A 14,344-nucleotide genomic window follows, 5' to 3' on the forward strand; every position below is an offset into this window, starting at 1 on the left:
GTTGCTCCACTAATGGTATGTATACAACTGAAAGCTAAAATCCGAGTGGTGACGTAATAGCCTCCTGTGCAGTACTCGGGACTTCCGCCCATATGGAACACCCTTCTTTTATCCTGCGAGCATTGAAAATTTTCTCGATCCGTCTCTTGTGAGGAAGCCAAGGTAACGTGTATGAGTACATGCAGATAACACGGCAGGTAATTAAGAGAGAGAGAGAGAGAGTGAGAGGGGGAGTGGGAGGATGAGCGGGCGAGGGAGGCCGGAATGTTTCAAGCTAATTATTGTACGTGCATGAAGAGAGCGATAAGCGAGGAAAGGATAATGAAAGAATAGCAGAAAAGATAGAGAAGGAGAAGAAGGAAAATTACTCGCGCGCGGTCAGTTGCCGCTTTGTTCGATTCGCGAACGTATACACGTAGCAGACCGGATGCGGACTCGTGGTTTCGACTTTGTGGAATCTTCCGGTCTCTATCCGCACGGAGCCGCCTTTCCCTATTGTCCGTTCGCATCCTTCCTCCGCGTCCTCCATTTCTTCGGCTGTACGCGACCTCGCCCTCGAGCACGCTCAGGAAGACGCTCACGAGGTCTCTGTCGATGTAATTCTCGAGCCGCAGACCCGGGTAGTCAGCCACGAAGAGGACGTCCGTGTGACTCAAGAATAGGAGAACACGCGCTGCTGGGTTCGATCGAACTCGGCCCTGGGGACCGGACAACATTACCGCGTCGATCCAGCCCTTACGTATCTTTCTTCTTTGCCCCCCCCCCCCCCCCCCCCCCCTCCACTCAACGATCCCACACACACTCGCCGCTTAATCCATTTTTATGAGCTTTTCAAAAGCGCGTGACGAGGGCTGATTCCCTTCTTTCCGAGATACGTTTTTCAAAACGAACTTATTTAGCATTTTTCTCATTCAGTTACAGTCTCTCTCGATTGGCCTTTGTCAATCCATGCGATTCATCTACTCGACGAAAATAGTTGAAGTAGATTTAACTATACTAAAATTTGTTAAAAGTTCCACTCTACTATTACTCCGAACTTACAATTGCTTCCACTTTTTAAAATATAGATTTTTTTAGGTATGGCATAAAGTGGTGTGCGTGTCTCGTAAAAAAAGTTCAATATTTCTAGTTGCTCAGCTATTATTTGCTATTTTATTTCGAAATAACATGAATAAGTTTGAGTATTAAATTTAATATATATATATATATATATATATATATATATATATATAAATATATATTATATATGTACATATTTACATATATAGCACTTATTTTGCTGAATATTAAATATAACAGAAACATACAGTAACATTTTAATAATAATACGTTTGCTTTAATAAAATATTTTTAACAGCAAGATGAGTGGAAATTTTATAAAAATCAGAAATTTGGAGGTATGCTAATTTTTGAGAATCCATAGAGTCTATAAAATTTTATATTTTACCTTTATTTTATTACGGTGAAAATTTAAAAAAAAAAATTCAACTTGTCCAAATCGAAAAATAAGAATATTTTCTCGATATGTCATACAAAGTATCCGTTCGATGCTGTATTTCTAAACATTTGTATTTACAAATGTTTACGTACATAGCGATATGACGTAAATTTATATAACGATAACTTTAAATACAAAATTGCTTAAAATTCATGCCATTCTACTTTTAACATCGATTAAATTATCGATTAAAAAGTCTCTGTTGAAAGCGATCGCTTAAGGAATACTTAAAGTCTATGTAAAAATGTTCAATTGGATGATAAATTGCCTTGCATTTTTCGAATTTTTCCAGATTATTCTAAAAAGATAAATTATGAACTATTTACCAAACAGTATATATTAATAGGATTTTACAACAGTAGGGTAATATTTCGAAGATGAAACGCCGAGGAAAGTGAAATAGAGACTATAGAAATATAAATATTAATGCGATATATTGGTTACAATATATTTCAATCCCTGTATTTTGCAAATGTTTAAAAAACAAAATTTCAGACCCCCGATTAAAATATAGACTCAAATATTAAATGTGAATAAATTATGAATTTTAACTAATCAAAATTTATCATAATATATCGAACGTAAGAAGTTCGTGTTATTTCAATCGTTTTTCAAGCTATTTCGATACGACATACAAATGAATATCCAATGATATCGTTAAACGCAGATAAACAGGCAACCATTGCTTTTGAACATTTTATTACAAATAAGCATTTTTAAAAATTAATATGAACAACTTGTTTTTTAAATAACTATGAACTCGTAACGTGGATGTATCATTAACGTAGATGTATCATTAACGTAGATGTAACGCAGTAACGCCTTAATACAGTGTGCGTATTGTCGTACATTTTTGTATTTTGCTCACCTATCATTTAGCATCCAAGCTCCCGGATCCAAAAAATAATCCTTTCGACTCTCATTGTCTCGCATATTGATTACAACGAGTGCGGTATCCCATGCACCTACCATCATGTCCCAAGAATAGCCATAAAGGCCATGCAACCAGTTATTATATCCCTATTATCAATAATAATGAGTGCATTTATCAGAAAGCAGCATAAGATATTTTAATAACGATCATCTTATACTATTGTGTTTTGGAGAATTATTATAAAAAAAAACTAAAAAAAAAAACTGTTAGGATTAATTATATTGATCAACTACTTTTATAATTAATTAATTATAATTAATTTAATTTAAGTAATCGTTAAAGTGCATATATAATTACAGTTTCACATTTGTTAATTACGAAAACAAATAGTAATATATAGTAGAACTAACAATAAACTTCACAAATCTTCTGCTCATAGTAAGCAGAATTTCTCTAGTATTGGATCAATATTATACAATAGAGTCCTTTAAAATAAATGCTTAATTAACAAAGCATTTGATTAAAAACAATAAATTAAAATTATAAAGACAAGAAATAATAAGTCGTTTTTCACGAGTCATCGATTTTGAAAGGAAATGAAGATATAAAGATTTTACAATACCATTATATTTCAAATAAAATAAATATTAAATAAAAAAATAAAAAGTATATACAAAATTTATGCAGAATATAGCGTATAAACTAATTATTATTATTAAATATCTATCAACGCTAAAAATTGATTTTTTTTTAACACCACATATGATCGATCTTTTAAAACATTCAATTGGTTTTGTTTAGTAAGTAAAATATCTTATTCCAATGTATGATTTATATATTTACCGAATGCAGTAAGAAAATTATAATTTATATAACGTGAAATGTCCTTTGATATAAGCCGTACATTTGGAATATTATTAAATAATTGTCAAGAGATGATAAAAATTGTGACTTCAAAATGATTTATGAATTCATTATCGAAGTAGACAAATTTAATTGTCGACCATAGCGTTAATAGCCAAGATAAAATAAAAGTGAAATGGAAGGACAATTATAATTCATTCCTTCTCAATTTAAAGGCCATCCTAAGCAAAGTCAATTAAAGTTTGAATTAATATAATAGCCACTAACGGCTATTATCAGATATTACATTTAAATAAAAATAACATTAAGGATATTACAGTAACAGCGTTACAAAGAAGTAACTATAATATGAGGAGAGTTAATTTGAAATATCGTGAAATAAAATAGGGGAATATTTGAAGTGAAGTAAATACTGTCAATAAATGTTGATGTGAGATTAAAATAGTATAGGAAAAAATGTAAAATCCATTTGTAAATTTACATGTTAAGAAACTAGAGTAGAAGGACTTTTACATTTTTATAGTGAGAGTAGGAAATTGTTAGCTACAATAAAGGAAGACAGTATTATTAAATTTTATAAATATATGGATTTTCAATTTTTTAATTTTTACATTAACTAGTTAATTTTAAATACATCAAATTTATGAATCGAAATGCCGAATGAAAATAAATTTCTAAAAACTGTAATATTGTAAGAATTTCACAATATACTTTATTGCCTTTCGCAATATACTCAAAATTATTAAATATTTTTTAGACTTAATATCAATTAAAAATCCATTGTCAATTTGCTTTATGAAACTTTCTCTATATTTAATGTAGATAAAATAAGAGTTATATAATATTCATCTCGTTATTGTTAAATGTTGTGAACGTTAAAAGTAAAATTCACTAAAAACAACTTAATATTTTATATATCTATTAAGTACATTAACGAAACAGCTATTTAAATAAAATCATTATTATTTAAATAACGCCGTTTAAAAACCGATAAATGTGTATTTGATATATGTAAGATTTCAGAATAATTTGATAATTTAACAATTTAAAGTATGTGTGCGTGATGAAAGTAGGAATGAAATAAAAATAATTGAATTTAACAGTAGCGACAATGCGTGAAATAAATAAATATAATGATCGATCGATGTGTTCCGGCTTAGATTTTTTTTAGTCGAATGGCGGTGAGAGCGGGAGGGTGGGGTGGGGTGGGGGATAGGATCAATAGGCCTCTCTTCGTAAAACATATTTAAGACTGCGGCTGTTGAATCACGAAAGGACTTTGACAAAATCTCGATCGTCCGTCCTTCGTAAATGCCAGGTAGAATGAGTTCGAAAGCCCAATGAGGGCTTCTTACCTTCGTGACGAAGTGCGAGTAAGACGAGAGAAGTTTGAGAATAACGTGGATGACGTGGAGGATCCCAACGATATCGACGACGACGACGACGACGACGACGAAGACGACGACGAGCTTTTGGATCCGGTCGCAGGGCTTTGAGAATCGCAGTCCACATCCTCCTTGGGCCGATACCGCGGACGCGCGAGCTTCCGGGGCCAGTCGGGGCGACAAAAGAGCGGCATTGCGGCGAGGCAAACGTACGGGAACATCCCTGCGAACAGCGAGAAGCAAACAAAGGCGTTGGGCCGTGGGCCGTAGGTCCTTCCGCTACACACACGCGCGCAGGCAATTCGCCCAGGGATAACCTTGCGTAAGTTTCCGCGACGGCGGAAACCTCGCACCTGTACTGAGATGTCGGCAGTTCATGAGGTAAAAAGCCGCGCAGAAGAGTATCACGATCGAGCGTCTACGGGCGAAGAAGCCAGAGAAGCCGATCGTCAGGTCGGAGGCAAAGATAAACCAGTGGACGACGTAAGGGCCCGACTGCTTGGCTATCAGTATCATTAGGAAAATGTCACGAATGCACGAGGCACGACAAAGACTTAACAAAGGTTAAAAAAATATGTGTTTATTATGGATCGCTGATCGTATCGATCGAGACTTTAATCGAAGCAATTCTTTTTCACAATTTGAAATTCCTCCAATATTATTGGTTTTAATTAGAAATCTATTACATTATTTATTATTGCACATTACAATGTTAATCAGTCGGTATTCAAGATTCTATAAATGAAATATATATTTAATTAGCATTTAATTTAGATAAAATTCTAGTATTGTAATTTTTTAATAGATATTCCATAGAGTAATTTATAAAATAAATAAATAGCTTAAAAATATTTTAATTTAATGAAAACGAAAAGAATATTTTATTTCTATATTATTAATACTGCATTAAAAAGAAAATTTTATAATATATATTACAGTTTACGCCTAGGATAATATTTATTTAAAAAAAATGTGAAAATATTTTATGCACTACAATTGAGAAGTGTTGATATAAATGTTTTGATATTACAATCGAGTATGTGTATTTGAAAGTATTAAGGCCTTTTTTTTATTTATTTTTTTAAACTAATGTCATTATTTTATTACTAAATTAATTATTATATATGTACTTTGTATATATTTGTAATTTATTTGTAAATATTAAGTGTTGACGATGACATACATTTATTTTTTTTCTTTAATGTGTAATTGTAGATAATTATGATAACATAATGTTTCATAAGTTGTTTAAGTCGAAATAATTCACAAGTTTAATCGTGTTAAGTATGCAGAAAATGACAGTCTTAAGAGGATTAAAAATATTAATTGATTCGCAAGTTATAATTTAACATAATCTCAATGAATTAAACAAAGTTATTGAAGAGTGCATTGTTAGCTTCATAAAACTATGTATTTTATTGAAAAAGTATTTGCTTTAGATGCTTATTATTTATAATTGACTTTAGAAATAAAGTCAGATAATATATAAATTTTTTGTTATTTTGTTTTAAAGTATCGCGCCGATACTTGAAAATCTATTAACAATATATAATTTTATTAATTTTCTTGAGTACATAGCAAATATATATAATAATAATAACGAAATATTTTAATAATAAGAGATTGATTATCGTATATTCTTTGAGCCACTTTTTATTGGACTTTTTGGATCTGCTATCAACTAGAATTCGAAGAAATAAAATTTCAATATAAATACATTAAATTGCATAAATTGCGTTACATTTACATTATAAGAATTTTGTTTTGACTATGAATGACAAATTTATATATTTCTCTGTATCTTTCACTTTTATTTATTAAATATATATTTCATTTGTAAAATGAAATTATTTTTCATTTACTCTCTTTTATTATTCTTCAAAGCTAATACGTATCGTGCAGCTGTGAATAACAAAATAAACAAAAATGATTTCTTATTTCATTAGATATTTAGCAGTTATAAATTTTAATAATATCAATTTAACAATACAATGCCAAGCAGGTTTTACAGATAACAATCTCACGGTCAATCGTATTAACGTAGAGTTTAGGAATCGTCACGATAAGAGATGAAATGACATTGTATTTGTACGTTGAAACAAGTGTAGTTTGCGTGTAAAAGCAGATTGGTTTCGATCTTACGGATAAGAATATTGAATTACAATGAGATTAAAATCTTTAGCTTTTAATTCATACACGCCCACGTTGCAAATGACATGCCAATCGTACGGGATGAAAAAAAAAACAAAAAAAAAACGTTACAACGGGATAATAAACGGCATACTGAGTAAGAGTAGTAGACCGCCGTAGATATATCAGTTCGCATCTGTTCCTCGAAATAGCAGCGCAACGATTTCATAAAGATACGAGCGACTTTGTCACGCCAGAGGTTTATGTCGAGAAGAAAACTGCACCAGCTCGGATGGCAATTTGAAGTTTAGGCCAAGGATAATGTCGAAAGCGCCAAGCTACGTCGGTGCGAACAGGATAATCGTACACGGTAAGAGAAAGCTATCTGTGAATTAGGGGAAAGTGGGCATACACGTCGGGGTAACCCCATTTCACGTCCGCGCTACTGGCTAAAGTTTTTTCCTCGATGACGTCCAATACCATGAGGAGCCCTGGGAATACTTATTTCTATTAGAATAAGTTTGGGCACTGAGTTCGATTGCTTTCCGATATTTTTTTTATCCAAGCTTATCCACTTACACTGGATTTGCGTGCATTAAATTTGTGGCTGTGATTATTTTTTGTGATTTGGTTTTAATATTTCAAAGAGCTCCATTCATTCAATATAGCTGTAAGTTAGGGTGTTTAAGTTACAAGGAGCCAGGAATCCTTTTAAAAGCAACCTTACTAACGCTACGACCACAATCTTATCTTTTTGAACGATCGAACCAACGGCTACCAATCCACGTTCACTGTTAACAATAATTAATAGTTTTGAAAATTCTTCCCGCTGAAATGGTGAAATACGTATTAATAACTGTAAAGTTCCATAACTTTATAGTTCGATTCGATTTACCATGAAGTTCGATTACTGGCTTAAACAGGCGACGATAATACAGTCTTTCTGGCCTCTATCCAACATCTTCATTTTTACGTCCATTCTTTCAAGAAATGAACGGAAAATCCACTCTTTTCTCAGCTGAAAAAATTGCCTCTCCTTCGTTATTTACGCGCTACAAATTTAATCGCAAACAAATACAACACGGATTTTAACATATCAAATGATTAAAAAATTTTAACATTACGGGCGCAATTATGTTTATTCTAACGATGATTTATAAGCGCGCATATTTGTGTCTAATACAATCTAAAATTTCAAATCACCAGCTTTATAATTGGATTTACTGGTACTATTATTATTTTGATTAATCTCGCGTTGAAATTCCATGAAATTCGTTAAAAGTTAACTGCAATACGATGTGATGCACATGACGAATAGACTAGCATTTTCAATCGGAAAATCATTACAACACTCGACTTTTAGTATCAACAAATACAACAAGCGCGGGCCACAGTTTGCCGAAAGCCAGTTAATAGCTCTCCCATTCATAGATCTCAAGCGCTTAAGGATAAAAAGAAAGTCTTAGCGATAAGCACTGGAAGGAGATCGAGGCTGGCAGGATCGAGGCCGAATGCCCGTGGCTAAGTCGGTCCCGTGAGCCTCGGGCACTAAGCGAAAGGGTGGTTGCCAATGGGTGAGAGGAGTCTCGGAGGCTCGTCCAGAGTCGACAGCGGCAGCGTCGCCAGGCAACGAGTGCTACCTCTTCGCCAATGGTGGCCTAGACTAGCGCTAGCCTACCCTGGCCTGCACGAGTCCCCGGGTGGTTGCTCCCCGACATGCCGGAGGCGATTCAGCGGCCAGCGAGTACGAGCCCTCGCTGCTGTCGGGTTAATTTTCGCACTCGTGAACGTCCGTTTCTCTGCCCCCGGGTCCTTATTTCCGATCGCGTACCTACGGGGCTAAGCAAGCTGGGCCCGATCCCTGTCTAAACTGCGAATGAGAGAGAGAGAGAGAGAGAGAGAGAGAGAGAGAGAGAGAGAGAGAGAGAGCGTTCTCGGGGAGGTCCGGCTATGTTATAAGATTGACTTTTAAGATTACGTCGTGGTGAGAATGTTGGTCGACGATGGATTTGATAGGAGTCGACTAGATGGCCTTTTTAAGCGGTATGGCGAGGTAAAAGGGCATTCGCATCCTTGGAGACTTTTGATTCCCAGGTGGAGGGCCTTTTCCACACCATTTTGTCCTCTCTGGCTGTAATTGGTTCTTATTTGTCTAAGCCTGTTAGGGAAATAAAGGACAGAGGAGCTTAGGCACGAATTTTAAACTGAAACGAGGACTTTCAATGTGTTAGTATTAAATCTCAAGAGATAAGATATTTGCGAAATATATTTATTTAGGTAAATAGCTCGTATTATTATGAGAAGTATCAGTGGCTTTAAGAGCACGTATTGAGGAATTTTAATACTTCACGCATACTTTTTTTCTTCTTGCTTAATTACATTCTCAAAATATTCTTTTTAAGTGTAAAATGAAACTTTTTAACTTTTTAACTTTTTATTTTGCATTAGCTTAAGCTTATTAATTTTTTTCCATCATCATCATCGTCGTCATCATCGGTATTATTATTATTATTATTATTATTATTATCATTATTACATACGCATACGCATGTGGGCATGCGAATTAGTGCATACCTTCATGTTTATGTAGGTATGATTTTTATAAATTATGGGCTAATTAAATTTTTACAATAAAATTATCGATTAAATACTTGTTCTTAATTTGGATCAATGTAGCTTTAATGGCAGCTTTTACTTAGCATCGATCGATAATCACTCAACATAATGCTACATTACGGTTCTAAGATTAAGCCAATGAATAATTTATTACGACAAAAACCATTAATTTCTTATAAATTCATTTGAGCATTGAAAATAATTAAAATCTTCCGCTTTAAGATCAGCGTTAATTGAAAGATCGCAAACGAGAGTGAACGTAAGTGGCTGCGTATATGAGTACATAAATCATAAAAATTTAACATATATTCCGTCACTCATAGTTGTTCAAAGTTCAAATGTTCAAAGTTCAAATATTCTTTATTACATGTCGAGTATAGTTATTTATTATTGCTTTGTTTAGTTTAGCTAAGAATTAATTAACAAAGCTTTGGCACACACACACACACACACACACACACACACAAACGCAAAAGTATCAAATGACTATAATAATTTATTTTTACGATACAACGCTTTTTTAATAATTAAAAAATCTTTCAAACTTGATATTTAAATTTTTTTTATATACCAACGTTCGACGGTATGGACTATTGCAAATTTTTATTTTCCATATCAAAAAGTAATGCGATTTGTGTTTAGATTGATTTTTTATTATGACTTAAAAGGAAATTATATATAATTTTTATTAAATTAGGTTGTATTTACAATTAAATGAATTATTCATGATCTATCTAATTATTCCAATTTTATAATTGTATATCGCAGTGATATAATGAACATAGAACAATTTATCAACTCAATTTACAAATTGTACATTAATTTACCAAAAGTTTATAAAAAGAAAAAAATTTTCATTTTAATAAATCTTCAAATCTTTTTATCCTCACTACTAATGCTGTAACAATGTTAATTTAATAATTATTTATTGTAATAAACATTGTTAATAGGCATTTATTGAAATGTTTAAGCATTAGAGAATCGTCGAAAGCCATATATATATATATATATATATATATAATTATAAGAAATTATAAGATTTGTAAATATTCAGAGCATAAGCTTGTCAATTAAATGACCTGAACAATATCGAAAACTTCTAAATAATCGCCACTGTATACGTTTCGCTCATTATCATTTATGATTTAATCCCGCATTTGGCTATTTTACAAGAGTTAATCCCTCGCAAAGACGTAGTAGTTGCACGAGGGCATGAAATATTAGTAGATGGGCGATCGATGTGGACATAAATGCGGTACGCGGCTACTTCGTTCGATACATCGATACATCATCGCGATGCAGCTACTGGCACTCGGTTAATTTGAATTTTCAGTGCCGATTATTGCAAGCCGGCTAGCCACGTGAAAAGTCGATTATCGTTTGTACGAGCGGCGTCGGTCCAAGGACAAGATTATGCCCGGAATTACGTATCTCCCCTAGTTTTGGAACAACTCCTCGGGGATTCGAACTCCGTTCGGCGTTGACGACATTAATTCCAATCATTTCCGAAGCACTGCACCTACTGCTTCTTGGGACTATGGACAGAGAGGATCAGTCGATGCGCTAAGCCCCGGTAATTCATTTATCACTGTTTCATAGGGATATAAAAGAAAATTGGTTTTTCGCCGTATTACACCTCTTTTGCGACGACGCTTCTTTCGATCGTCCCCGTCCATTAAATCAACTTTATCCGCGAAATATGCATTTTATGCTCTATTGGCCACTTCCTCGTTCTCCCGGATATACATAATGGACAGAAAATTTTATCATTAGTCAATGTGCCGCATAAACGTATATTTCGGTCTAACGATATTGGTGAAAAGAATAGTAGTCGGAAAAGGAGCGTTCGTTGTTTTTCTCATTTGTCACTAAACAAGGATAATACTAAAAATTTCCCCTTTCCAAGCAGTACAATCGGTTTTTGTCACTCCGTCGTTATGATTCTTAAAATTCTCTTCCTTTATCTTTGCATAGCTGCTATTTCAAGTCGAACGCTACCAACCACACAAACTCCTTAATTCGCGAGAAGATATAAATGGCCGTCATTTTGGCTAATTGGTCCAGGCACGAGGGCGCTGTCTACGTGAAATTTCGTAACTGAATATAATAAGCAGGTCGCTTACGGAGAAGAGGAAAAGTGCGCAGCGACCGGGCTCTGCGTGACAATAGTACGAGCACAATCCACAAAAAATCAATCCGTTCGCAGATGCTTCGAGAATAACAAATCTCAAAGTGTCGAGAGTCATTTTTTCAATGATTGCGAAATGACGGGGTGCCGATGAGAAATTTCGGTCCTACGTATACGGGAAGGCTCGAGGTGGCGTTGAACGGGGTTGGTCGTGGTTTGGTGAGGGTCGAGGGGTGAGGAGGGGCGACAAACGCGGAGGTCATCGCTTGTACGTACGCCTTATGAAGTGATGGTGGATCGTCGCCGCGTAGCTGCCTACACACGCAGCTGGTGTGCGCCTTCATGAATAGAAGAGGGGCGCGTGTCGTCAAATCCCCAACGGCCGTTTTCAACTTGTAAGACAAAAGACTGATTTATTTCGAGCTGCCTATCCATGTATCTCTCGATGGACCTCTTTTTCACGAGGTCGCTTTTTCCGTTCGTTGTTCGGCTAAATTGCCATTATTTTCTTTATCGTTCGCCACGAGCGTGCCATTGTCACTGTTGTTGTAGATGCGTATGATAAGCGCGAGATGGTCGCGTTTATGAAATTCGCGAAGAAGATTTTTCCCGTTGCTGGTAATTAGAAGCTAATAATTTACGTGCGCAGGAAGTTCGTTCGCTTCGAAAAATTTAATATTAACCTTTTTATTTGTCATATGCTGAGCGCGCTATCTTTCTAAATTTTATTTTACCATTAGATACAACGTAGGATGATTATACTTTTATATAAATGCAAATTTATAGTAACAAAAGAAAATGAAAAAGAAAGACTAAAAGAGAAAGAAAGGAAGAAAAAAGTAAAGCAGAAAGTACGTGTTAAGGATTGCCGTATAGAAAGAGAACAAATTTATTGTTATGCAAAAGATCAAAGTGAAAGTCGCTCCGATTGGTAAATGTCGGCATATTGAGAAAATCACTCCTCATCAAGATCAAATTAAATGCAATTGTAAGGACAATTATATTGTACAATTTGCGCTTTAAAAATATTTCTTTTAATCAATACATTAGCAGTCCAAGTGTTAATCTTATAAAGCATATTGATTAATACAAATATTCATTATCTCGTATTTCACTTCACCGTGAAAATATAATGTTTAAACATCTTTTGATGCTTCACGAATAATCTAATATGTTAAATTATATACTTGCTGATTGAAAAACGCATAATATATGGAAAATGAAAGTACCATACGATTCCCGTTCGTGTACATTGAGGAATCAATGTATATGAGTACATTACATTCGGGAGCGTAAGATATAGAAAAGAGAAAAGTCATTGGGAACATAGTTAAGCGTAAATTAATATATTCATAGGATAGAGTGACTATTGATGAATATCATGATGACGTTAGAGTAAAAAAAATCAACAATAGATAAATAGTAGAGAGGGTCGAGGTACACGAACGATTCGAGCTAATGCAGTTTTATTGATGCCCAAAAGCAAAAGCAAATATGAAAACTGCTTTAAGGTTAGGAGTAGGGGGGGGGGGAAGGCGGCTTTAAAAAGCACACACGTACAAGGGTTGAGAAGCTAATGTGTGCATGTACTGGCAAATGCATAGATTACACGGCCTATACGATCCTCTCGTTATAATATTTGCCAGCCCTGTTTATTCAAGTATACCCTATGCACCTGGAAGCTGCTGTATCGCAAGTCTCTCTTCTTCTCTCTATGTTGTTTTTTTTTTTTTTTTTTTTTTTTTTTTCCCGCTATATAACCGATTGCCAGCCTCTATTTACCCGGCAATTTATCACGGTTTATTATTACTCATTGTTGGCGTACTAGACGCGCACGAGCCGCGGCGAATTTCTAAAACCATGTCCGATCGAATTTGCATATTATCCAGGCGGGCACTCCGCTCGTTTTTTTTTTTTTTCGCTCACCGCGTAGTCGGTGTCCGATTTCACGGGGCAACCCCATATTCGCATCGTCGACCTTTCCGTGAAGTGAAAACACTCGGTGCAATTTTCGTGCATCATCGCTATTTTTTCTCGGGGCGCATCGCCCGTGAGATTCGGACTTCTCACCAGGCTCTTGTCGAATATAACATCGATTCTTGAGACGGCGAGCATCATTCACTAACACAGCGAAAGTTCGTGAAAGCCTCGTCAATATTTCGCGAGTTATTCATTCGCTCGGGCATGTAAAATTAATGGAAAAATCATAAGCCGATTTGGCGGATCTATTATCAAAGTGTGCAATATATTTAAACTTTGCAACTGCCTTTCGAGAATGTAAAATGTTCGTAAGCAGGGAATAGTGAGAAATTAACATAAAACTTTGGTGATTTACAGTGATTTGCGAGCACGTCATTTACGTACCTTTAAATATTCTCCATACTTATTTAGTCGAGTAGCGAATAACTGATTGCTGGCTAAAACCAATATGGATCTAAGAGGATTGATTCTTTCTTTTTTTTTTTTTTTACTTTACGTGCCCTGTAAATACGGCTGTTCGAGGAACTACAAAAATTTGCTCGATTATTCTCTTTCAAACATTCTTTAAGTCTCGATATCGACCAAGGATCATTATACGAATATTCGCACTCGACGAATATCCATTGGTAATTAAATCGTAATCCAGTGTCTTTAAAAAGAAGTCGGGCGTACAAATGAAATGTTTGCTAATCGATTAATCTTCCTATTGTTTTACTTTAAATGTTGGTGTAGTTTTCGACTATCCGCATGAATGGCTACGACAGCCCGAGTAGACGATGAAAATTACTTACTCGAGTAACAATGAAAAGCGCTCGTTTAGTATCGCTCATCGACTGTCTTTTCACTCGGATATAAAAATCAAGTACACG

At 34.7% G+C, this 14,344-nt stretch overlaps 1 protein-coding gene across 1 annotated transcript; it reads right to left on the bottom strand.

Moving 5' to 3' along the window:
• Positions 1-354: 354 nt before the first annotated feature.
• On the bottom strand, positions 355-13,610 carry GC (gamma-glutamyl carboxylase). Its single transcript, XM_011508298.1, is given in 11 exon segments — positions 355-526; positions 528-653; positions 656-698; positions 2,283-2,518; positions 4,592-4,705; positions 4,777-4,844; positions 4,975-5,174; positions 7,004-7,110; positions 7,145-7,251; positions 7,445-7,580; positions 13,422-13,610. Coding segments are annotated over 11 exon segments (1,488 nt in total). The 3' UTR covers positions 355-364.
• Between the last annotated feature and the right edge of the window lie 734 nt (positions 13,611-14,344).

This window comes from Ceratosolen solmsi, unplaced genomic scaffold, assembly GCF_000503995.2.
Source record: "Ceratosolen solmsi marchali unplaced genomic scaffold, CerSol_1.0 scaffold1, whole genome shotgun sequence".
Lineage (NCBI taxonomy): Eukaryota > Metazoa > Arthropoda > Insecta > Hymenoptera > Agaonidae > Ceratosolen > Ceratosolen solmsi.